Source organism: Xenopus laevis, chromosome 7S (assembly GCF_017654675.1).
Source record: "Xenopus laevis strain J_2021 chromosome 7S, Xenopus_laevis_v10.1, whole genome shotgun sequence".
NCBI classification, from domain to species: Eukaryota; Metazoa; Chordata; class Amphibia; order Anura; family Pipidae; genus Xenopus; species Xenopus laevis.
Window position 1 is genome coordinate 84,230,850 of NC_054384.1, and position 23,278 is coordinate 84,254,127.

The following is a 23,278-nucleotide window of genomic DNA, read 5'->3' on the forward strand; positions in this document are numbered from 1 at the left end:
TTACTGACGGAAAGCCTTTCGGGTCAAATTTAATTAAAAGCACCACAAGGGGCACTAACTGTAAATTGTCTTGTCCCCAGCTTTGTGGCGTGAGCTTTAAAACGTTGACTCCCAGTGTCCCTCGACTACTTTCAACCAATGTCGGGATACAGGGAGACGTAGTCCAGAAATACTAGCTCCTCCCTCAGTCCTAAGCACGTCCCACAAAGCACAGCTTGGTCACATGACCCGTGGCGTCACCCACTGTTTATTCCCTTACTGGGAGGGAAAGGGAATTAGTAGGATAGCGGCGACTGCAGGCTCATCTTGATCCGGAGCCAGGAGGCAATTATTATGCGCTATCCGTGGGAGTAGACTCACAGAGACACTGTCTGACGGTAGGGACCCGGCTGCTTCCCACTCACCCACGGATACCGCTCGTGTAACTAATAAAGCGCAAGTGTTAGAGTCCTTGCCCGCACTAACACCCACTCCACTGCTGACGTCACTACTTAAAGCACCGAAATCATAGTAAGTTAGTTTAAAAAAAGCCACAGGTCCATCAAGTTCACTCAATCATAAGTGGGATGTGACTGTTTCTCACATTGGGGTTGTCAGTGCATTTTCTGTGGGATCCCAACCTCAGCTGCGCTGTTTGTTGTACAATAGAGTAGGGAGGATATTTGGTATGGCTGCCCCCCCCCCCCCAGTACCATTAGGGCCCCTAGGGAGAAGACTTGTTGCTAACATTTAATAATATAAGATGTGTGAAGACATTCAGATTGTGAAGTGGGAAGGGAAGTTGTGGATTTTTAGTTCTGCAATAGTTGTAGGGGTTTTCGCTCAAGGCTCCCACTTAAGGGCTGTGTATTGTCTAGGAGCCTTTTGTCTCTAAAACTGGCCATAAACCAATATCTGCTACCCAACATGTCCTACCCATTGGGAACAACCCGTATCAGGGAGTTGGTGAATATTGACTGGACTTTTAAAGCTGCATGATCTATATCTGGCCAATAATCGGTGTGCCCCTCTTAAAGGAGAACTCAACCCCTAACCAAAAAAAACCTACACGTTGGGTAGGGGAGGAAGGGTTTTTTTTAGTTAAGGGTTGAATTCTCCTTTAAAGGGGTGGTTCACCTTTAAAGTGGACCTTTCAGCCAGACACAAAAAATCTGTATAATAAAAATCCTTTTCAAATTAAACATGAAATCCAATTTCTATTTTTTATTTAAGCATTCAAAGCTCATTTAAAAATTCCAGCTGTCAATCAAATATTGTCATAGAGGCAGGGCAGACACTTACTTTCACTTTCCATTCAGCACTTCCTACATGTCACTGCTCTCTTAACCATTTAATTGTGTAGCCAGTGCATGGGGGATGGACATCAGGTCCCCCATTCTGGTGCACAAACAAGATTCTGAGATGATGCAATGCTTGTGTTCACAAAATGGCTGCTGCCTGCTTGCTATCATTTTGAATTCCCAGACTGAAGGAAGCAAGATTCAAATAATCTATATAGTGTAATTAAAGTTCATTTTGCTTGACTAATGTGATCAAATAGGATTTTGAATAATTTTTTTGGGTGACGGGTCCCCTTTAAGGTAACTTTTATTATGTTATAGAACAGCCAATTCTAATCAACTTTTCAATTGGTTATTTTTTTTTTTATTGTTTTATAGTTATTTGCCTTTTTCTTCTGAATCTTTGCAGCTGTCAAATGGGCATCGCTGACTCCCTTCTACTTTTTATTACTGATCCTTCTACTTAGACAACTTCTATTCATATTCCAGTCTCTTAGTCAAATCCATGCACGGTTGCTGGGGTAATTTGGACCCTAGTTACCAGATTGCTTAAGATGCAAATTGAAGAGCTGCTGAATAAAAAGCTAAATAACTCAAAAACAACAAATAATAAAAAATTAAAACCAACTGCATATTGTCTCAGAATATCACCCTCTACATCATACTAAAAGTTAACTCAAAGGTGAACAACCCCTTTAAGGTAGAGACTTAATCTGGAGGGTCCAAATGGGCAGCTAATATTGGTCCATGTCAGTGTAATTCCTGCTCAGCTGCCATGCCTCTCTTTCATAGTCCCTTGTATTGATCCTGTCCCATATAATTGTTACCCCAGCAACCATGCGTTGATTTGAATAAGAGACTGGAATATGAATAGGAGAGGGACTGCATAGAAAGTAGCAATAACAATACTAGGGATGCACCGAATCCACTAAAGATTCGGCCGAATACCGAACGGAATCCTAATTTGCATATGCAAATTAGGGGTGGGAAGGGGGAAACATTTTTATTTCCTTGATTTGTGACAAAAAGTCTTGCGATTTCCCTCCCCACCCCTAATTTGCATATATAAATTAGGATTCAGATGCGGTTCGGCCAGACAGAAGTATTCGGCTGAATCCGAATCCTGCTGAAAATGGTCGAATCCTGGATTCGGTGCATCCCTAAACAATACATGTGTAGCCTTACAGAGAATTTGTTTTTTTATATGGGTCAGTGACCCCCATTTGAAAGCTGGAAAGAGTCAAAAGAATGCAAATAATTAAAAAAAATTTAAAAAACTAAAAATGGGAGGCCAATTGAAAGATTAGCCATTCAATAACATACTACATTTGTTGCCAAGAAAGAGTTTATATGTGGATGCTGTTTGAACAAATACAAATTTTACATGCAAACAAAACATAAGTTTGGTTTTTACGATAAGTTAGGAAAACGTAGGTGTGTTTCCTAATAGAATCATAATATATTACTGAATAGAAGCGTATGGGTTATTAATGATATTTGTTAAAGAGGCCCCATTGTTTAATGTTCTTTGTCATTGTTCTCATGTCAGGCTGTTCTGTAGCACAGATATCAGTGTCTTATGGATTTCTCTTGGCTTATTGCTAAACGATCTCTTTCATACAACTACATACACCTTCTATCGACAAGAAAACTTGGTATAACTGGAAGAATTAGTGCTGTTGAAAGGGACCTCTATCATGCTGCATGTTTTAGTTACTTTTCTATTTGCACTAAGAACTATTTTTGGTATTCTATGCACTTTATTCGCCTTTTCTTTTAAAGTGCAGTCTGCTTGAGTTTTATCCCTGATTGTACACAAAACTGTTACGGATCATCTGCCTGAAACTCTTAATTTGGCCTTATCTGTACCAAAAATAGTTAGAAACTAAGTACAATTATTGGTATCTGCAATGGTGCTTAGCAATCCATGGACATTGGTTGGTTTAAAGCTGGTGACAGTCTCCCACTGAAAATCGTACAATCGGCAATACATGCAGAGATATTATCGGCAGCCGACAGAAATTTTCTAACCTGTCCGATCGACCAAACGACCGATCTCCGCCAGACGAAAAATGTCGGGACTCAACACACACGGTTTGAAAATCGTACGAATCCTCGATTCGCACGATCAGATCTTTACGACTATCGCCAGCTTAAGGATCAGGCAGGTTTGAACTATCTTCTGCAGTTCCACTATCATGTCAGCCAGTCTGATCATATTTGATGAGACATTGGGCGTGTCCCAGAAACACCACATTCAAATTAAACACACAAGCTTAATCCCTGTTTGCATCAAGCCTGTTGTGCTTGTTTTTCTATTCCCTATATGACAAGTGGGGTCCTGTTGCCCAGACTGTGCACCAGACTTCTTTTTTAAAGTGGACCCATCACCCAGACATAAAAAGCTGTATAATAAAAGTCCTTTTCAAATGAAACATGAAATCCACATTTTTTTTATTAAAGCTTTCATAGCTGTTGTAAACTCATTTAAAAATCTCAGCTGTCAATCAAATATTGTCTGCCCCTCCTCTATGCCCTGGGCATAGAGGCAGGGCAGGCAATTGCTTTCACTTTCCATTCAGCACTCCTATATATATCACTGCTCTCCTCACATTCCCCCCTCTGTCCTTACCATTTAATTGTTTAACCAATGCCTAGGGATGAACATCAAGTCCCCCATTCTGGTGCACAAACAAGATTCTGAGATGATGGAAGGCTTGTCTTAATAACAGTGTCCACAAAATGGCTGCTGCCTGCTTGTTATAATTATGAATTCCCAGACCAAAGGAAACAAGATTCAGATAATTTATATATAGTGTAATTAGGTTATTTTGCTTGACCAACATGATCATGAATAGGATTTGGAGTCATTTTTCAGATGACTCCAGCTTCCAAACCAAAAAATTGATAAAGAGGCCCACATAACACAGAAACCCCTAATATACCCATCACAGTTATCTGTCTCTTCAAAAAGTATGAATAAATGCCATTTTCTATGCTGAAATCCAGTTCTTCTCTTTCTGCATCATATGAAATCCTTTCAGGAAAGGAGGGACTAAATACTGATGTTACAAGTTGTAACAACTTCTCCACAGCTTGCAGGCTGCATGCAGGAACTACATAACCTACAATGCATTGCACTGTAATTGTTCCTTTCCTTATTGAAGTCACATGTGCAGGGAATTGTGGGGTTTGTAGGATGCAGGCTGAGGACAGATGGCTGTTGATACAAAAGCTCAGCAAAGTAGTCAGACAGATCAGCTGGAAAACAGGGGGCTAGGCTTAGGAACTGTTCCAAACCATTAAAAATCATGAAAAGTTTGCATACCGTAGTTTTTAATTGATGTATATTGCAAAGTTGCTTGAAATTATGTTTACTTTTCAATAAGCGTGTTATGTTTGTGTGGAGTTCCCCCTATAATATTTGTATTGATATGTATTTATAAAGCTCCAACATATTCTGCAGCGCTGTACAATAAATGGGTTTATACATTGAACATCTAGAATCACATACATAGCAACAAACAAATGATACAAGAGGTGAAGAAGACCTTTGCAGCATTTCCAATAGGATATATATATATATATATATATATATATATATATATATATATATATATTCATGAGCTCAAATAATAAGGTTCTTTTGTAAATAACACAGCTTTTCTTCTGTTTTTAGTGATTTCAGGAAAAATGAAGACATGTACATTCTGGTGTTTTTTCACCATGTGCTTGGCTGCTTCTTTAGCCCATCAGCATGATGAACACTATGAGAATGGGGAGCACAATGCTGAGTACGACAAAAAGCTGTTCCTTGGAGGAGAGGTAGTGTAATCTATAGCAACACAAAATGCTGACATTCACTCACAGAACACCCACACAACATGTAAAATACATTAGTATAGGTATGGGACCTATTATACAGAATGTTTGGAACTTGGGGTTTTCCAGATAATGGATCTTTCTGTAATTTGGATCTTCGTCTACTAGTAAATAATGTAACCATTAAATAAACCCAATAGGCCGGTTTTGCTTCCAATAAGGATTAATTATATCTTAGTTGGGATCAAGTACAAGCTACTGTTTTATTATTACAGAGAAAAAGGAAATCATTTTTGAAAATGTGGATTATTTATTTATAATGAAGTCCATGGGAGACGGCCCGTCCTTAATTCGGATCTTTCTGGAAAATGGGTTTCCTGATAACAGATCCCATAATTGTATATTAAAGGAAAGGTAACACCTTAAAAGTGTTTTGAAAGTAATTAACATACACAGTTAACATGCAATGGTAAAAGCTGTAAAAGGAGAAAAGGCACAGGTTATATGGCACATAACAGATAAGCCCTGTCCTACAGAAAGCATTTTAGAAAATCGCTCTCCTGCATGCGATCTCCTAAAGCAGAGGAATGCAATATCGCCTGCTTTTTCTCTCACCCATCCTGAAAGGCTGCAGTCGCACCTCTGTCCTTGGTCCTCCCTACTCAGCCCACCCTCCTCGGTCCTCAGTACAAACACTGTCTGTCCTCAGCCCTCAATACAAGCGCTCTCCATCCTCAGCCCTCCCTCCTCAGCCATCAGCCTGGCTTAGGAGCTGAGATCTGATGCGGGAGGGCTGAGAGCAGAGGATAGAAAGCGTTTGTACTGAGGGCTGAGGAATGAGACACGAGGGGGGAGATTGCAACAGCAAATATGGGCAGCATGGAGGTGTGACTGCAGCCTCTTGGGATAAGTGAATATAATAAGAGATGAGTCTGCATACTTCTTCGTTAGGAGAGTGCACACAGGAGCATGTGTTCTCCTGATGATGTCCTAAAATGCGTTCTGTACTGTCCAATACAATGGTGTTATCCGCTATGTTACCTGTGCCGTTTCTTTTTTTCCAGCTTGAATGGCTGGCCCCAGAGCTACACAGCAGCTTGTTTATATAAACTATAGTAGTCTTTCTGAAGCAAATACACAGCTTTTACCAGTGCAAAGCAGGAGTACATAATAATTTATTTACTTTAATACACTTTCAGTTTTTAGTGTTACTGTTCCTTTAAAAGCAGTCTCTGGAATACGGCATTGTCATTTTCTGCCATAATTACTGATTTGTAGCTTTGACTTACTTCCACAGGAAGAAGCTGAAGAATTCACTGAATTAAGTTCAGAAGATCAGCTAAAAAGGCTCAAGTTGATTATAAGGAGAATCGATACAGACTCAGATGGATATCTAACAGAAGGTAAGTACAAGAGCAATGGTTTTTCATTCATGTTATGATGTACATATTGTGACGAATTAACAGATATTTAAGCATACAGTATAAGGGGTGATTTACTTATCATAAACGCCATGTTTTTCACACTTTGCACCCTGCTAAGTGCCCATAGGTCTTTGAAATGTTGCTCTCCTTAGTGCTATAGCATTAACTCTCTGATTTGTGATAGCAGAACAAACTGGCCTTTTCACAACCACTTTATTAAACTGGATTAAAGCCAATACCCTTGCACTTATATGGCCCCAATAAGTTAATAGCATCTGTGGCATCGCTCCTAGTATTTCAAGTTTTTCTGTTATGCAAAAAGGTGCTCATCTTTATATTAACTTTTGGAGGCACATTAATCAAGGGTTAAATTTCGAATTCATGTTAGGTTTATTTTTTTTAAACTCCCATAAATTCGACTAGTCAAAATGTATTAATAAAATAGAATTTTTGAAACTCGGACGAATTAAAATGACCTGAAAACTCGGATCAAATTCGATCAAACTCGATTCGAAAAAAATTGAGTGTCAGGACGGCTGCAAATATCTCCAAATTGATGCCTGGACCTCTCCCATTGACTTAAACAGCAATTGGGCAGGTTTTAGGTGGCCAATAGTCTAATTCATATTCTTAAAGGGACAAAGTATGGTAAATCTCGAAAATTGAATTAGAATTTTTTTTAAAATACTCGAATTGAGTTTGGATAGCATCCTAGTCGAATTTGACAGTTTTGACCATTGACAATTAGAATTTGAATTTTCAATTCGACCTTTAATAAATCTGCCCCTTAGAGACTTTCTGGCTATTTAATACTAATAATTAATTTTTTATGCAGAAGTATGATGATTAAAAGACTGCATATACTGTAAAGTGTATACTGCATTATAATAACATAAGTGAATTCTGACTCTGCTTATTGTTTAGACTTGGGATCCCCAACATTTTTTTTTACCTGTTAGCCACATTCAATTGTAAAATGAGTTGGAGAGCAATATAAACATGCAAAGAGTTTCTAGGGGTGCCAAATAAGGACTATGGTAGCTGCTATGTGACCTGGCAGCCTACAGGAGGCTCTGTTTGGCTCTGGTTTTTTTTTTGGTTTTTTTGCAACTAAAACGTGCCTTTAAGAATTCAAAAATAAGCACCTGCTTTGAGGCCACTAGTAGCAACATACAATGGGTTGGTGAGCCACCTCATGCTCGCAAGCTACTGGTTGGGGATCGGTGATTTAGGCTGTACTTATAAAATGTTTATTTCTTCTTTAATCCAACAGAGGAGCTGAGTTCTTGGATTCAGAAATCATTCCGACACTATATATTAGAAGATACAAAAGAGCATTTTGCTGATATTGACAAAGATGGCGATGGCATTGTGACCTGGGATGAATACAATATGCACCTGTATGACCGAATTATTGATTACGATGAAAACACTGTTCTTGAAGATGAAGAAGAAGAATCATTCCGGCTGGTATGGTATTTTGTAGCATGTATTGTATCACTGTGAGTTTGGTGATACGTTTTTCCTTTAAATTGACAACTTTCTTGTTGCGTCTGACATTATTACAGCCACTTACATCTGGGGCATATTCAAGCATATTGGTGACCCCCGTCATAAATATGCCTTGGTAGTAACACCTTTAACGTATCTGACTTTGTGACATAAGTATTAAAGGAACAGTAACAACAAAAAAATTTTTAAAAAAATTCGTTAGTACACAACGAAAAATAACCACATACACAAATTATACTTTAAAAAAGCAAAGTCTTTATTAAGAAATAACTTACAGAAACTCTGCTTCCTGTCTTCTACAGAAACGGCGAAAGGGCGACCATCCATTGAGCGGTGCTTGATTTCTCCTCCCTGGCTCTCTGCTGCTGGATCCTTCAGCTGCCACATTCTGTGCTTTCTGTAGTGCAGCGGCGCTTCCAGCAGGAACTTGAGGCGGATCTGCGGTGCCGGTGTTCCTATGGGCCATGTTCTCTCTCTCATTGCTGTAACAGCTCAGGCACTGCTGAGCTGCGGGGCTCTGCATCCAGCTGACTACAAGTCCCTGCATCCCACTGCCGGTAACGCTTTCGGAGAAGCTGCCCAGCAGATGGGACGGATGCATGGTGGGACTTGTAGTTTTGTCGGTAGCTGCAAAGCGCCAGAGAGAAACAGTTGCAGCGGGTGCGCGCAGCTGCGAGGGCGCACTACCGGTTGTCCCAGCAAACTGTGAAGAGAACTGTGAAGAGTCTTCTTTCTCCCCTTGCCACACAGCCGCCCTACAGGGAACTGACCAGGACTCACCTCCCCGGGCGGAGGGGGATCTTGTAGGGCCTGAGCTGTTACAGCAGTGATAGAGAGATCATGGCCCATAGGAACAGCGGCACCGCAGATCCACCTCAAGTTCATGCTGGAAGCGCCGCTGCACTACAGAAACACAGAATGTGGCAGCTGAAGGATCCAGCAGCAGAGAGCCAGGGAGGAGAAATCAAGCACCGCTCAATGGATGGTCGCCCTTTCGCCGTTTCTGTAGAAGACAGGAAGCAGAGTTTCTGTAAGTTATTTATTAATAAAGACTTTGCTTTTTTAAAGTATGATTTGTGTATGTGTTTTTTTTTTTTGTTGTGTACTAACGAATTTTTTTAAAAAATTTTTTTGATGTTACTGGTCCTTTAATGGAGAAGGAAAGCTATGGAGGCGCTCTCTGCTCACTCATAGCTCTGGGCTCAGATTACAGCAGAAAAGGGGGGGGGAAGAGGAGCAAACTGAGCATGCTCACACCCGGGGCAAGGAGGTTTAAGCTGAAGGCAGGAAGTCTGATACAGAAGCCAATAAATACACAATAGAAGGAAAGAAATGCTGTGATACTTCTGACAGAGGACTCAGAGCAGCATTACTTTGAGGGTTTTCTGGTACATAATATTTAGGTGGACCTTTCTGATAAAGCTTACTTAGTTTACCTTTCCTTCTCCTTTAAACCTTTCTTTCTCCAGATAATTCATAATGTAATGTCAAGAAAAAAAAAAGTCATAATCCGAAAATCCGTCATCTCAGACCTGCGGAGGTTGTATATAAGTCAATGGGAGGTGGTCTATGCTGGAAATAACCCTTGACTTTTTGGGCAAAAATTCAAAAAATAACAGGCTTTTCAGAAACAAGCCAGAAAAAATTTAGTGACTTAGGAATAGGGATGCACCGAATCCACTCTTTCGGAATTGGCCAAACCCCCGAATCCTTAGCGAAAGCTTTGGCAGAATCCGGAATCTGAATCCTAATTTGCATATAGTGGGGGAAAACATTTTTTACTTCCTTGTTTTGTGACAAAAAGTCAGGCAATTTCCCTCCCGTCCCTAGTTTGCATATGCAAATTCTGATTCATGTTGAAAAAGACTGAATCCTGGATTCGGTGCATCCCTACTTTGGAATCATATTTATCAATGGAGTTCACCATTTGATAAATATTCTTTTAAAAATCCCATCGGAATGACTAGAACTTGGTGAGTTCTAAATTCACACTTTGCTAAATCTGCCCCTTTAAAAATGCAGATGGTCTCTGCAAAATGAAATGATAGTACATGCATAATGTAGGTGCTAATGCAAATTATTCAGGAACTGAAGTGGATGTTTAGTAAATGCAAATGACTCTTAAATACATGCAATTTATATCTTCCTTGCATTTAAAGATTCATATGAAAGACAAAAGGCGGTTTGACCATGCAGACACAGATAAGATTCCTGGTTTGAATCTAACAGAATTTACAGATTTTGAGCACCCAGAGGAAACTGATCATATGTCGGTAAGAAGTAAATTAATATTATATATATATATATATATATATATATATATATATTTCTCATTCAGCCCTCTCATTGCTTTAGGAATTTGTAATTGAGGGAGCTTTGGAAGAACATGACGAGGATGGAGATGGATTTGTTAGCTTGGAAGAATACCTTGGAGATTATACACAAGATTCAGGTTGGTTTATAGATCCTTAATCCATTCACTGAAGAGTTTATCATCCTGGAATTCGGCAACAAGGCAGTTATTAAAAGTCGTAGTACAAGCAAACCACAATTTTTTTTCTGCCTATGACTAAGTGCTGGGTAAGCATGAAACGCGTTAGGCGTTAGAGGGAATACTATACATGTTTTTTAACTACTGATGTGAATAAAATATATTTTTTATTGAATAGCATGTTTTGGAGTAATTTTTGAGATTGTGGTTTTACCTCTTTTTGGTCACTAGAGGTCTCCAACATGCTCATTAATAGTGTTTACTGATTCTGCTCCCAATTTGATTTAAATAACAATTTTTTTGTGCCTTTATTGTATATATGACAAGAGAATCATTCAGCAACATTTTAAGGGAATCCCAATTCCATAGCAGAATGTTACTGCTGTCATTCTATGTCATAAAGAAAATAAAGCAATAATGTGCTCATATTACAAAGGATGGCTTTGGAAGCTTAACGGCTACCAACACTGAAATAATTGCAGGTTTCCTGTATACATATACAGGGCAGCAATTAGAAATCATGGGGCCCCGTACAACAAAATTTTCAGGTCCCTGCCCACACTAGCGCCCAAGCCCCACCTCAGATCCCGCCCACTCCATCCCGCCCAAATACCACACAGACATCAGCGCTAAAAAAGTAACCCCCCACACACACACGTTATAAAAAGCTATTGATCGCAAGGGGGGCCCAGCTCTTTTCAAAACTGCAGCACTGCCGGCCCCCCTTCATGCCTGGGACACTTGTCCCCCCTGCCCCCCCCCTGATGGCGGCCCTGCATATGTATGTATTGGAGTTTAATGGCTACTATATATGCTGCACTATGTATTTTTTTGCGACCTGAAGATTCCAAATGATGGACTCAGATGTGGTTAACAAGCTTGTAAAAACCTATAATGGCATTTATTAAAAAATGTCAGTATGTGTGCAAGGAATAAAACTGTTGGAGAAGATTATATCAGTATTCAGAGTATTCAGTTTTCAGTGTGACCAGAGGTAATCAAAGGATATGTTGTTTTCTCCTTACCTGAAAGAAACCATATACTGCTATGTAATCTGTGCCAATGTCTGATTCACAGTTTTTGTCTTTTTAGCATTTTGTTTTTTTAGTAGTTAGTTTGTTATCCAGAAATTTCTGACCTACAGAAAGTAGATAGAGTTCATTTAAGCAAATAATTAAAAAAAATGATTTTCTCTTTCTCTATAATAATAAAACAGTACCCGATCTCAACTAAGATCCAATCAATCCTTATTGGTGGCTAAACAATCCTATTTAGTTGAAAGGGGTTTTTCACAATTCAAAACTTTTTCAGTTTTGAACAGATTGTTCACCAGAAATGAAGACTTTTTTCAATTACTTTCCATCTTTCATTTTTTTTTTTTTCAAAAATATATGCTTAACATTAAGGGGGTTATTTATCAAGGTCCGAATTTATCTCAATATCGTCTGCTACAAACTCCGATCTAACCCGTTCGCAGTTTTAACGCTTATTTATTATTACATTTTGCCAAAAATTTGCTTTGTGGGAAAAGCTCAGATTTTCACGATTTTTTTCATGAATTTTGCCTGAAATCTCAAGAATTTTTCGGAGTTTTCACCCGAAAGCTCTGAAAACATAGTGAAATTGCTCGAAACCCCCAACACAACCAAAAATCAATGGGACTGTCCCCATTGACTTTTATGCAACCTCGACAGGTTTGAAAAGCCGTGTTTTTATATTCAGGCTTTTTAGCCCTCAGGGTCAAAAATGAAACTTTACACTTCAATATTAGAAAAATGGTCATAAATAGAAAATACAAAGTAACTGAAAAAAATCTTTATTTCTGGTAAACTATCTGAAATGAGTGTTAGAAGGTGAACAACCCCTTTATTAATGTTTAAATGATTTTTAGCAGACTTGTGGGGTGGAGATCCAAATCACAGAAAGACCCCTTTATCCGGGAAACGCCAGGTTTTGAACATTCTGGATAACAGGACTAATACCTGTATTTATTCATATGTGTTGGCAGCAAGTTTCCTAGATTAAATGTTGCTGTGATAATGTATCTGTTAGATATGTCTTCCCACCCTACTTTAATTTTGCATTTTATTTAAGGTGCAGTGGAAAATCCACACTGGTTAATCGTTGAGAAAGACCGATTTGTGAATGATTATGATAAGGATGGTGATGGCAGACTCAACCCTACGGAGCTCCTCTCTTGGATTGTTCCAAATAACTTGGGAATATCACAAGAAGAGGTAATGTAATGCTTATGTGAATGGGATTTGTGGTTCCTTATACACTTTGGTTCAGGAGCTTGTATGTCCCTAGTTGTATTGTACCATTGTAATCAAAAAACTGTTAGAAGGCTGTCTATTAAAGTCTCCAATATAGTACTACACAAAATCAAGAAAAAGGATTTAATTAGGTATAGCGTAACCACAGCCTCAGGAGTCCCCCTTTTGTTCCAACTAGGTATTCCTGGTATTCAAGGCACCATGACACATAGATTATTATTATTATTATTATTAACATGTATTTATATAGCGCCAACATATTGCGTAGCACTGTAAAGTAAATGTGATTATACAACTACATCACATGAATTACATACATAGAATATATGGAGTAACAAACATCACAATCAATACAGGTACAAAAAGGTGAGGAAGGCCCTATGCATAGGCATACAGTCTAAAGGGAAGGGAGTAATACACAAGGTGTGGGCAAGATCGAATTAAGTGGGTGAGAAATGTGGTATTGCGTTTGGTAGTTAATCAGAGTGAGGGTAGGCTTCTCGAAAGAAGTGCGTTTTCAGAGATTTCTTGAAAGTAGAAAGGTTGGGAGAAAGTCGGACAGACCGTGGGAGAGCGTTCCAGAGGAGGGGTGCAGCCCTTGCAAAGTCTTGAATGCGAGCATGTGAGGAGGTAATGAGAGAAGAGTTGAGTAGCAGGTCAGTAGAGGAGCGTAGTAAGCGAGTGGGTGAGTATATAGAGATGAGTTCAGAGATGTAGGGTGGGGCAGAGTTATGAAGTGCTTTGAAAGTCAGTGTCATTAATTTGAATTTGATTCTGAAAGGTAACGGAAGCCAGTGCAGGGATTGACAGAATGGCGAGGCAGAGGAGGAGCGGTTGCTGAGGTGTATGAGCCTCGCAGCAGTGTTCATTATGGACTGGAGAGGTGACAGTCTCTGGAGGGGGAGGCCAATTAAGAGAGAGTTACAGTAGTCTAGACGCGATATGTTGAGAGAGTGAATAAGAATTTTGGCAGCGTCTTGGGTGATAAATGATCGTATTTTGGATATGTTCCTTAGGTGGAAGTGACAAGATTTAATAAGTGACTGGATATGAGGAGTGAATGACAGGGCAGAATCCAGGATAACCCCAAGGCACCGGGCCTGGGGAGAGGGGGTGATAGTGGAATTGTTAACTATGATGGATACTTCGGGGATGCTACTGGTGTTAGTTGGAGGAAAGCGAACCATTTCAGTTTTAGAGAGGTTTAATTTAAGGTAGCGTTGTGACATCCAGGTAGAGATAGCGGACAGGCAGGAGGAGACGCGAGTTAGGAGTTCTGGGTTGAGATCAGGAGATGAGAGATAGATCTGAGTATCGTCAGCATAGAGGTGGTAGTGGAAACCATAAGAATTTATTAATTTGCCAAGGGAGGAAGTATAGAGGGAGAATAGTAATGGTCCCAGGACAGAGCCTTGGGGAACTCCAACAGAAAGAGGTAGGGGAGAAGATGCTACTCCATTGTAGGAGACACTGAAGGAACGATTGGTGATGTAAGAAGAGAACCAGGACAGGGCTGTGTCACGAAGGCCAAGTGACTGGAGGGACTGGAGGAGGAGAGGGTGATCTACAGTGTCAAATGCGGCTGAGAGATCAAGCAGTATTAGTAGTGAGAAGTGATTGTTGGCTTTAGCGGTTAAAAGGTCATTAGTCAGTCGAGTCAGGGCAGTTTCCGTGGAGTGTTGTGGCTTAAAACCAGATTGTAGGGGGTCCAGCAGGTTATTGTCAGAGAGGAATGAGGTAAGTCGGTTGTAGACTAGGCGCTCAAGTAGTTTAGAGATGAAAGGTAGCAGAGAGATAGGTCGGAGGTTGTCAAGATTGGAGGGATCAAGAGAGGGTTTTTTCAGAATAGGGGTGACAAGAGCATGTTTTAGTTGAGAAGGAAACAGTCCAGTTGAGAGGGAAAGATTAAATAGGTGAGTTAAGGCTTTGATTAGACAAGGATTGGTATTGCGGAGAAGTTTTGAGGGAATTGGATCAAGCGGGCAGGTGGTAAGGTGAGAAGAGGCCAGAAGCTTTGAGACTTCCTCATCAGTGACAGGGGTGAAGGAGCACAGGAGGGACTGGGGAGTGTGGAGGGAGGGTGGTGGAAGTCTAGGGGGGTTGAGTAGTGTAATGTCCCTTCTGATAGTGTCAATTTTGTTTTTGAAGTGCTCAGCAATATCTTGAGCAGAGACAGATGTGCATGGAGGGGGTGGAGAAGGGGAAAGGAGAGTGTTAAAGGTGGAGAAAAGTTGTGCTGGTTTTTTAGAAAGGGAGTTAATGAGTGAAGTAAAGTATGTTTGTTTGGCTTGGAAGAGGCTGGTGTTAAAGGAGCGCAGGGCAGATTTGTAGCTCCAAAAGTCTGATTCTGAACGGGATTTGCGCCAGCGACGCTCGAGTGCACGTGAGTGTCTTTGGAGCGCTTTTGTATGAGCAGTATGCCAAGGTTGAAGTGGTTTGGGTCTAGAACGTTTAGTTTTTATAGGAGCAAGCTCATTTAGGGCAGTGGTGAGAGTACTATAGTAGACAGAGGTAGCCACATTAGGACATGAGATGGCTGAGATATTAGAGTGAAGAGAGTCAAAGGAAGAAGAGAGATGTGACACGTCTATAGCTTGCAAGTCACGGTAAGTACGTGTTTGGGGAATAGCAGGGGGTGAGGAGGGGGTTAGTGAGAGTTGAAATGTGAGCATATTGTGATCAGAGAGGGGAAATGGGGAGTTAGTAAAATTGGTGGTTGAACAGAGTCTGGTAAATATGAGATCCAGAGCATTACATAGATAGAAGCTCCTGTTGGTTGCAGTATGGAGCAACATCTGACAGTCCCATCTTAGTCTTTTTGATGAGTGTGTTTTAAAGTTAAACGTTTGTAAGTACCCACCTTAAGGGTAAGGCCAGACGAGGAGATTCGGGGAGATTTTGCCGCCTGGCGACTTATCGCCACATCACGCGCGGCGATGCGTTTTCAATAGTCGCCCAAAGTCGAGCGACACAAAAGTCGCCCAAGTCGAGCAGGCGACAAAATCTCCCCGAATCTCCTCGTCTGGCCTTACCCAAAAGCACCCAATAGCAGTCCAGGCTGTTTGCCATATAAATGTACCAATAAAGGCATTTTAAACTGATGGGTGCTGTACGAAAAATTTCTTCATTGAACGCATGGCGGATGATGGACCGCTAATGGTACGTGCACCTGATACTGCTTTCTGATCAAGGAATCCAGCTGACTCAAGTACACAAGACTTACCCAAAAGCACACACGTGGTGATTGTAAGGCGTAATCTGACACTTTATAGTAAGTTTGGAAAATTGTGGAACTGCTACAATCTACTACACTAAGGGGGTTATTTATCAAAGTCTGAATTTATCTAAATATTTTCTGCTACAAGCTTCGATCAAACCCGCTCGGGTTTTTTTAGTCTTATTTATTATTACATTTTTGTAAAATTTGCTTTGCGGGAAAAAATCTGATTTTCAAAATTTTTTGGATTTTTCAGCCGTTTTTTTAGGCTTTTTCACCCGAAAATTCAGGTATTGCACGAAAACCCAGCACACATATAAAATCATTTGGACTTCTTCCATTGACTTATATGCAACCTCGACAGGTCTGAAATGCTGGATTTTCTGATTCTGACTTTTCCATACTCGGGTTTAATAAATTCCGAAAAATTTGTGATATTTTAAAAGTCTGATTTTATATTAAAAAAATCACAAATTTAACCTTCTTGGATTTCACTTTTATGCAGCATTCTTGTTCCCTGAGCTTTCTTTAGCACTGACTCATATGGATATTGACAAGAAAAAGGATTGCACACTCTATAGTGAAAAAAAAAATATATATATATATTTATGCACAACAATAATTACATTATTCAGTAACTGAACATTGCCCTACGCGTTTGAGCAAACGCGGTCTTCTATAGTGAAAAAAAATATATATATATTTATGCACAACAATAATTACATCATTCAGTAACTGAGCATTGCCCTACGCGTTTGAGCAAACGCGGTCTTCTATAGTGAAAAAAAACAAAAAAATATTTATGCACAACAATAATTACATCATTCATGAGCATTGCCCTATGCGTTTCGAGCAAATGCGGTCTTCATAAGGAGCAAAAATACAAAAGCCTTTTTTTGTATTCTTGCCCCTGATAAAGACCTTGTTTGGTCGAAATGCGTAGGGCAATGCTCAGTTACTGAATGATGTAATTATTGTTGTAAATAAATATTTTTTTGTTTTTTTTAACTATAGAGTGTGCAATCCTTTTTCATGATTTTGTATTGCACCATTGTATCTATCATTTAAGGCTTAATATACTCATTTTTAATCCCCAAATTTGTGGAGCTGTCTTCTTTGGGGGAACCTGGAGCAGGGGCTTGGCGTTTTGGCCGGAAGGTCAATTAAAGTAAAATTTCTGACCTGCATGTTCAGGATCAAAATCATTTTTTACTGAATAGTTAGTTACATGGCTCCCTTCAAGTCACTGACTGATTAACATGTTAGAGAGATGCAAAGTATTTTTGGCTAGCTAAATATATTGAAAACATGTTTTATTTTGTGCAGCCTGTATTTCTACCCAGTTTTATCTTTACACTGAACTTTAAAGGATACTGTCCCAGGAAAAAATGTTTTTTTCAAAAAAAATCAGTTAATATAGTGCAACTCCAGCAGAATTCTGCACTGAAATCCAGATTTTATATTTAATTTTGAAATCTGACATGGGCCTAGACATATTGTCAGTTTCCCAGCTGCCCCCAGTCATGCGACTTGTGCTTTGATAAACTTCAGTCACTCTTTACTGCTGTACTGCAAGTTGGAGTGATATCACCCCCTCCCTCCCCCCCCCAGCAGCCATACAACAGAACAATGGGAAGGTAACCAGATAGCAGCTCCCTTACACAAGATAACAGCTGCCTGGTAGATCTAAGAACAAATAGACAAATACAAGATTCCTCTGCACTCAACCCATTATCAATATATTTAAGACAGAGACATTTTGTGCATACTGCTACTAAAAAATGCCTTACCCTTTAAACAACACAGGGATTGTTTGTCCATATATTGCAATATATTTAAGCTGGCCAACTACGTCAAAGTCATCCCATATCTGGCCAGTCCTATGCTCAATTTTCATCTGATTCATTAAGAATTCTATGGTTTCATTATACATTTTATAAAAGGGACGAATACGTTTTACCTGCAACTTACTAGCTGCTTTCAAAGTAAAACTCCCAAACTTGGCTGCCCTTTTATTAGACACCAGTGGGATCACCTGACTATAGTTGGAGAGGGTGGGAGCTACAACATAGAGCTGGTCACTGCTCTTGTAGAACTATAACAAACAAGGGAAAGTTGTGCTCACCACTAGTTTTTAAAATCATTAGGCGGGGGTGCAATGAGGGTGTGACCACAAAATACATATAGACAAATACAAGAGTCCTCTGCACTCAACCCATTATCAATATATTTAAGACAGAGACATTTTGTGCTACTGCTACTGAAAAATGCCTTACCCTTTAAACAAAACAGGGATTGTTTGTCCATATATTGCAATATATTTAAGCTGGCCAACTACGTCAAAGTCATCCCATATCTGGCCAGTCCTATGCTCAATTTTCAGAGGAATCTTGTATTTGTCTATATGTATTTTGTGGTCACAGCCTCATTGCACCCCCGCCTAATGGTTTTAAAAACTAGTGGTGAGCACAACTTTCCCTTGTTTGTTATAGATCTAAGAACATCACTCAATAGTAAAATCCAGGTCCCACTGAGACACATTCACTTCATTGAGTAGGAGAAACAACAGCCTGCCAGAAAGCAGTTCCGTCCTAAAATGCTGGCTCTTTCTGAAAGCACATGACCAGGAAAAATGACCTGAGATGGCTGCCTACACACCAATATTACAACTAAAAAAAACACTTGGTGGTTCAGGAATGACATTTTATAATGAAGAGTCAATTATTTGCAAACAGTGTAATTTAGAAATAAAAATTACATCTTACAGAATCCCTTCAAATAAGCCCAATAGGATTATTTAGCAATTAACATTTATGCAGCTTAGTTAGTTATTGTGTTCCTACTAAGAAAAATGGCAAATCAGCCAAAAATATGTTCTTGAGAAAAGTTCCATCTAGGAGCTAAAATGTGATGTCTTCCAATAACCTACAGACAATACTGATGTACATCATGTCCTAGCACACTCTTTATATAGACATGTCTTTATTCAAGGCGAATCATCTGATGACAGAAATGGATAAAAACGAGGATCAGCGATTGAGCGAAGAGGAAATTCTACAGAACAAGGATATATTTTTAACCAGTGAAGCCACAGACTATGGAAGGCAGCTTCAAGATCAACAGTTTTACCACGACGAACTGTAGTTTAATCGAATTCATAATAAATAGTTTTATTGTTTTTTATTTATAGGAGATCACAATACACCTCAACTAGTTTGCTAGTTACTTTAAACACGTTTGAAGGTAGGAGCACACTGTTCTGTTCAATAGATGGGTTCTGAGTGCCATTTAAAGCTTGGAATAAGTGGTTCTCCATCTTAGCATTTTGACCAACTTTTGCGCACTGAATGTGTTCTTCCTTGTTCGTACAGTCTTTGGTTTACGAGATGTTGTTAAAGGGATACTGTCATGGGAAAACATGTTTTTTTCAAAATGCATCAGTTAATAGTGCTGCTCCAGCAGAATTCTGCACTGAAATCCATTTCTCAAAAGAGCAAACAGATTTTTTTAGATTTAATTTTTAAATCTGACACGGGGCTAGACATATTGTCAGTTTCCCAGCTTCCCCCAGTCATGTGACTTGTGCTCTGATAAACTTCAGTCACTCTTTACTGCTGTACTACAAGTTGGAGTGATATCACCCCCCTCCCTTTTCCCCCCCAGCAGCCAAACAAAAGAACAATGGGAAGGTAACCAGATAGCAGCTCCCTAACACAAGATAACAGCTGCCTGGTAGATATAAGAACAGCACTCAATAGTAAAAGCAAGGTCCCACCGAGACAGTTACATTAAGTAGAAGAAATAACAGCCTGCCAGAAAGTAGTTCCATTCTAAAGTGCTTGCACAAGTCACATGACTGGGGCAGCTGGGAAACTGACAAAATGTTCAAAATTATAAAGAAAAAAGTACCCCGTAGGTAACAACCTAATCAGTATCCAGCATACGTTAAATCTCTTAGGATTTAAATAAATTAATTAAATAAGTAAGTTAAAATGAAAAAAGTGCCCAATCAATTAGTGAATTAATTGATCAACTACTTGATTTTAGAATAATTCATAAATACTATAAAGTGCCAATTAGTGCATAATACCCATTAAGTAGTTTAATTAATTATCATTCTCCAATAAATAACAATTCATGGTTGAAATCAACCAAAAAAAGCTAAAAAGGATAAAAATGACAAAGTTCATCAAAGGAGTGCAATTAGCTGGGAAAATTACTTGAATTAAGTGAGGATTATTGAAAACACGAAAAAAAGGATATATTAAATTAATCAAGTGCTATTATTTATATAAGTAGTGCTGGAAATTAAATTAATTGAAAAGATCCCATTAGATAAAAAAATGACCACAATTGGGTAGAAATGATACCAATGCTACGGTCAGCAGAAAAGAGAGAGGATATAATGAAATATAAGAAGGTGGAGTTGTCCCAAAACTAACTGCCTGTTGTTTTCTAAGTCTGGGACACCACAAAGAGGAAGGCAGGACAGGGTAACCGAGACTGTGGCCTTGGTATATTAACTTGCCCTGATCTTAGAAAGACTAAGTTAACCCTGATAAGCCACAAATCACCGGCCCCTTAGAATGGAAGGAAGATTGTTTAAGATAAAAGAAAGACCGTAGCAATGAGGATTAGATCCAACCCCTGTAAAAGCACCAAGATTCAATAATTAAAATATAGGATTTGAGCGACTCGCCAACGCGTTTCGCTTAATAGCTTTTTCAAGGTGAAAAAAATGTCTAGCCCCATGTCAGATTTCAAAATTGAATATAAAAAATCTGTTTGCTCTTTTGAGAAATGGATTTCAGTGCAGAATTCTGCTGGAGCAGCACTATTAACTGATGTGTTTTGAAAAACACATCCACGGTGACACAAAGGATGATTGGACTAGAGTTTATAACTAGTAGAGAGACATTGACTGCCCTCATTTTAACATAAATGGACTATATTTCCCAATTCTACAATTTGCCCTTTCTTTCTCTTTTAAAGACTGATATGGAAAACATGACTGTGAGCAAAGAATAACACTTTTCTGCGTATCAGTATAAGTGTGTACGAGCATGTGTGCTATATTGCTTGATTAGGAAAGCAGTTAGAATTTGCATAAATGGAGAGAATGTGTTTTGTTTATACAATTAATTGTCATTGTGACGTCTATGGAAGCAATTACTGGCTATTTGGACTTTAGTGGAGATCCCCAGCAATAAGCAGTCTCTAAATGCAGTTTCACCCACTTCTCTCAGTTATTAGACAAAGGGGCAGATTTATCCAAGGTCGAATTTCGAAGTTATGTGAATTTTCACATAATAAATTTAAATGTCTAATATTCGATTGAATACGAACGACCCAAAAATTCCGATAAAATCTGAATCAAATTCAAATCGAGTTTTCCTCCGAATAAAAAGCTTGAATGTCAGGAAGGCAATTAACATCTTCAAATGGTTCAAGAGACTTCTGCCATTGACTTCTACGGGAACTCGGTAGGTTTTAGGTGGCGAATAATCGAATTAGAACTCTTTACAGGGTCGAGGTGTGATAAATCTCACATTCAAATTCGATTTAAAAATCAAATTTGTGAGTTTTGACCAAAAAATTTTTTAGAAAATTCTAATTTACCATTCGAATAATAATAAATCTGCCCCAAAATGTTCCTACAGTAACACATATACTCAAAGGAGTGGACGGCAAAGTTACTATCTACACTTAAGTGAGTACACTTATATTTCCTCTAGATCAGGGGTAGGGAACCTGCGGCTCTTCATCCTGCTTGCTGACGCTCAGTCTTGCGGCTTTGCCTGTCAGGTCGTATTTACAGCCCTCACACCTGCTGGTGGCTTCTTAAGTGCGCGACCGCGGTAAGCTAATGGTCACACACTCAAGAAGCCGCCAGCAGGTGCGAGGGCTGTATAGACATCCCAGGAGTGGCAAGACTGAGCCACAGCAAGATGATTCCTCATGGTCCTTACCGCGGTCACACACTCAAGACAAGAGAGAGACGATCAGCATGGAGCTTCAGAAACAGAAATCACATTAAACAGATGAGAACACTAGCATTTAATAGGGCTATTCAGTGTTTAATTTATTTCAAAGTAGCCCTGCATATACACAATGCACTTCTGTTTGTTGTATTCTGTTGTTGTAACAGTTAAAATTAAAAAAAGGTTAAAAAAGTTTATAAGCTGTGTTATGTTTTGCGGCTCCAGACTATTTTTCTTTAGTGGGAGAGGGGCAAAATGGCTCTTTTGATAGTAAAGGTTGCTGACCCCTGCTCTAGATGTTTGCTTTTTAGGTTAGTCCTCTAAAATGCATCCGTATTACCATTTCCCACGAGCCTACTGAACCTTGGTTATAAGAAGGTACATAGGTAACAACCAATAATTTAAAAGAAATCTCATCTACTTTACTAAGTTTCATTTTTAAGTTGTAATCTGTCCTGTTACCTGTAATTTTTATCCTAACTTCTATGATTTATTACCATCTATCACAAATAAAAGATTACAATAATTTTTTTTGTAAGTAACTTTTTTTGATTACTACTTTTATGGTTTAAACCTCCATCGCTAGGTTTATAGTACAATATACACTGACTTTTTGGGCTGTGTGCAAATGTGAATTCTGTATTAACTTGTTTCAGTGGGTTTTATATATTTGTTATACAGTTACATGGTAAATTAACCCTAGTACGCCTTTATAAAATAGACAGTGTGTATATATGTGTGTGTGTGTGTATATGTATATATGTATATATATATATATAAAGTAGTGTAGAGGCCAGCACAACTCATCAGAAGGTCATATTTGCCTGGGTGCAAAAAAGCCCAAAAATTAAGTAGTGAAATAAAGAAGCTTGCACTCACAGGACTTATCAAAATCAAAAAAGGTGTTTATTTGGATCAAAAAATGACTAACGTTTCAGCTCACACTCAAGCCTTTCTCAAAGTGAACTTACAAACACTCACCAACCATTTAAACCCTAGAATGGCGGGAAACAGTACATAGTGACGTCACAGTGACGTGTGTGGGGGATTTTCCATTAGTGAACAAGGTAAACAATCAAAAAAGCAACAAACAAAGAATAAACTGATCAAAAATAACAAATTAAGTTACAGTAACATCATGCCAAAGTTGCAACCAGTATGCAACATTGTAAAGCTGCCTGCACAGGAAGATCATAGAATACATTGTGTGTATATCCGAGGGAGCGCTCAGGATATGTTGTATTTTAAGGGAAATTGTTATTGCAGATTTTGTTA

General features: G+C 39.0%; 1 protein-coding gene across 2 annotated transcripts; it reads left to right on the forward strand.

Moving 5' to 3' along the window:
• The first annotated feature begins 47 nt into the window (after nt 1-47).
• rcn2.S (reticulocalbin 2 S homeolog) lies at nt 48-22,522 on the forward strand. 2 transcript variants are annotated; one of them, XM_041571467.1, is made up of 8 exons: nt 48-377; nt 4,960-5,105; nt 6,400-6,505; nt 7,800-7,996; nt 10,198-10,311; nt 10,394-10,490; nt 12,624-12,766; nt 19,014-22,522. In XM_041571467.1, the coding sequence occupies exons 2-8, from the start codon at nt 4,974-4,976 to the stop codon at nt 19,164-19,166; spliced, it is 942 nt and encodes a 313-aa protein (XP_041427401.1). In that variant the 5' UTR covers nt 48-377; nt 4,960-4,973; the 3' UTR covers nt 19,167-22,522. The 2 variants fall into 2 exon arrangements, with proteins under 2 accessions (XP_041427401.1, XP_041427400.1); XM_041571466.1 differs by having other exon boundaries at nt 48-510; nt 19,014-19,205.
• The last annotated feature ends 756 nt before the right edge of the window (nt 22,523-23,278 follow it).